The following is a 1040-nucleotide window of genomic DNA, read 5'->3' as shown; positions in this document are numbered from 1 at the left end:
ATGTCATTACTCATTTCTCTCAAAGTTTTCTTCATCTTCGCTGGTCTTGTGTTCATTGTGTTGGGACTTAATGTATTAGTTCGATTGATCAAAGAATTCTTGGTTATGCACGTGCCTCTCACGTGGAACTTGTGTCTCTCGTGCTTCAAGCCACCTTACCGCTTCCTCCTCCTAAATACCATTATCATCATCACCGTCGTCGCCTCCTCCATGTTCCACCGTTCTCATTCACCTCCGGTTTATGATCCTGTGCCTATAGAAGAAGGTCTAGAGCCTTCGTTGGACGTGCATGTGACGGTGAACGCAGTCCAAGAAGATGGATTATTAGAATCGCCTACAATGGAGGAAGTGTGGAATGAGATAACAAAGGGTCAAGAAATGGTAATGAAGAAGAAATCAGAGACGTTTAAGGAGAGGAGGAAGAGGATCGACCCCAATCATCCCATGGTATGTGCTGCGAGCTCGAGGAAAGAGACCTCACTTGATCAGAACGAGTTGAATCAGCGCGCCGAAGCTTTTATAAGAAAGTTCAATGAAGATTTAAAGTTACAAAAAGAACGGTCTCTGAATCGGTACATGAGATGATTCCTAGTTCATGATCTTTTGTATAATGAAAATATAACTAAGTTTACCATCTTTTTATTACCTCTCTCAATGTAAAATTTTAGATGAAATCAAATCGACGCGTTTGATATAAATTTTTTTCTCCATCTCCTCCACTCTTCCTCTCAACTTCCTATTGTTTTAGTCACTCCTATCTAACGCTTATAGAAAAGGTGATAAGTATAACATTTTCTGTAAAAATTATATATGGAATGATATTATTCTTCCGGAATTAGAAAATATCAAAAAAGTAAAAAAAAAAAAAAGTTAAAATAAAAATTAACTGGTATATGTAGGGCTAGTAATATAATATTTGCACGGGGTTTTCAAATTATTTCTTTTTATTAGTTTTTTTTTTTCATATTACCCTAGGGGATGGGATGGGTCCAATTCATGCCTTTTCTTCTTATTTAATTAGTTTTTCTTTTTTCGCCCTT

At 36.7% G+C, this 1040-nt stretch overlaps 1 protein-coding gene across 1 annotated transcript; it reads left to right on the top strand.

The window, feature by feature from the left end:
* LOC133310712 (uncharacterized) lies at positions 1 to 585 on the top strand. Its single transcript, XM_061511682.1, has one exon. It carries the CDS (start codon positions 1 to 3, stop codon positions 583 to 585), a length of 585 nt encoding a protein of 194 aa, XP_061367666.1.
* The last annotated feature ends 455 nt before the right edge of the window (positions 586 to 1040 follow it).

Source organism: Gastrolobium bilobum, unplaced genomic scaffold (assembly GCF_033153095.1).
Source record: "Gastrolobium bilobum isolate Gb01-03AN ecotype WA unplaced genomic scaffold, APGP_CSIRO_Gbil_v1 utg10862, whole genome shotgun sequence".
Lineage (NCBI taxonomy): Eukaryota > Viridiplantae > Streptophyta > Magnoliopsida > Fabales > Fabaceae > Gastrolobium > Gastrolobium bilobum.
Note: the sequence above shows the minus strand (reverse complement) of the source record. Positions and strands in the feature narration are given on the sequence as shown.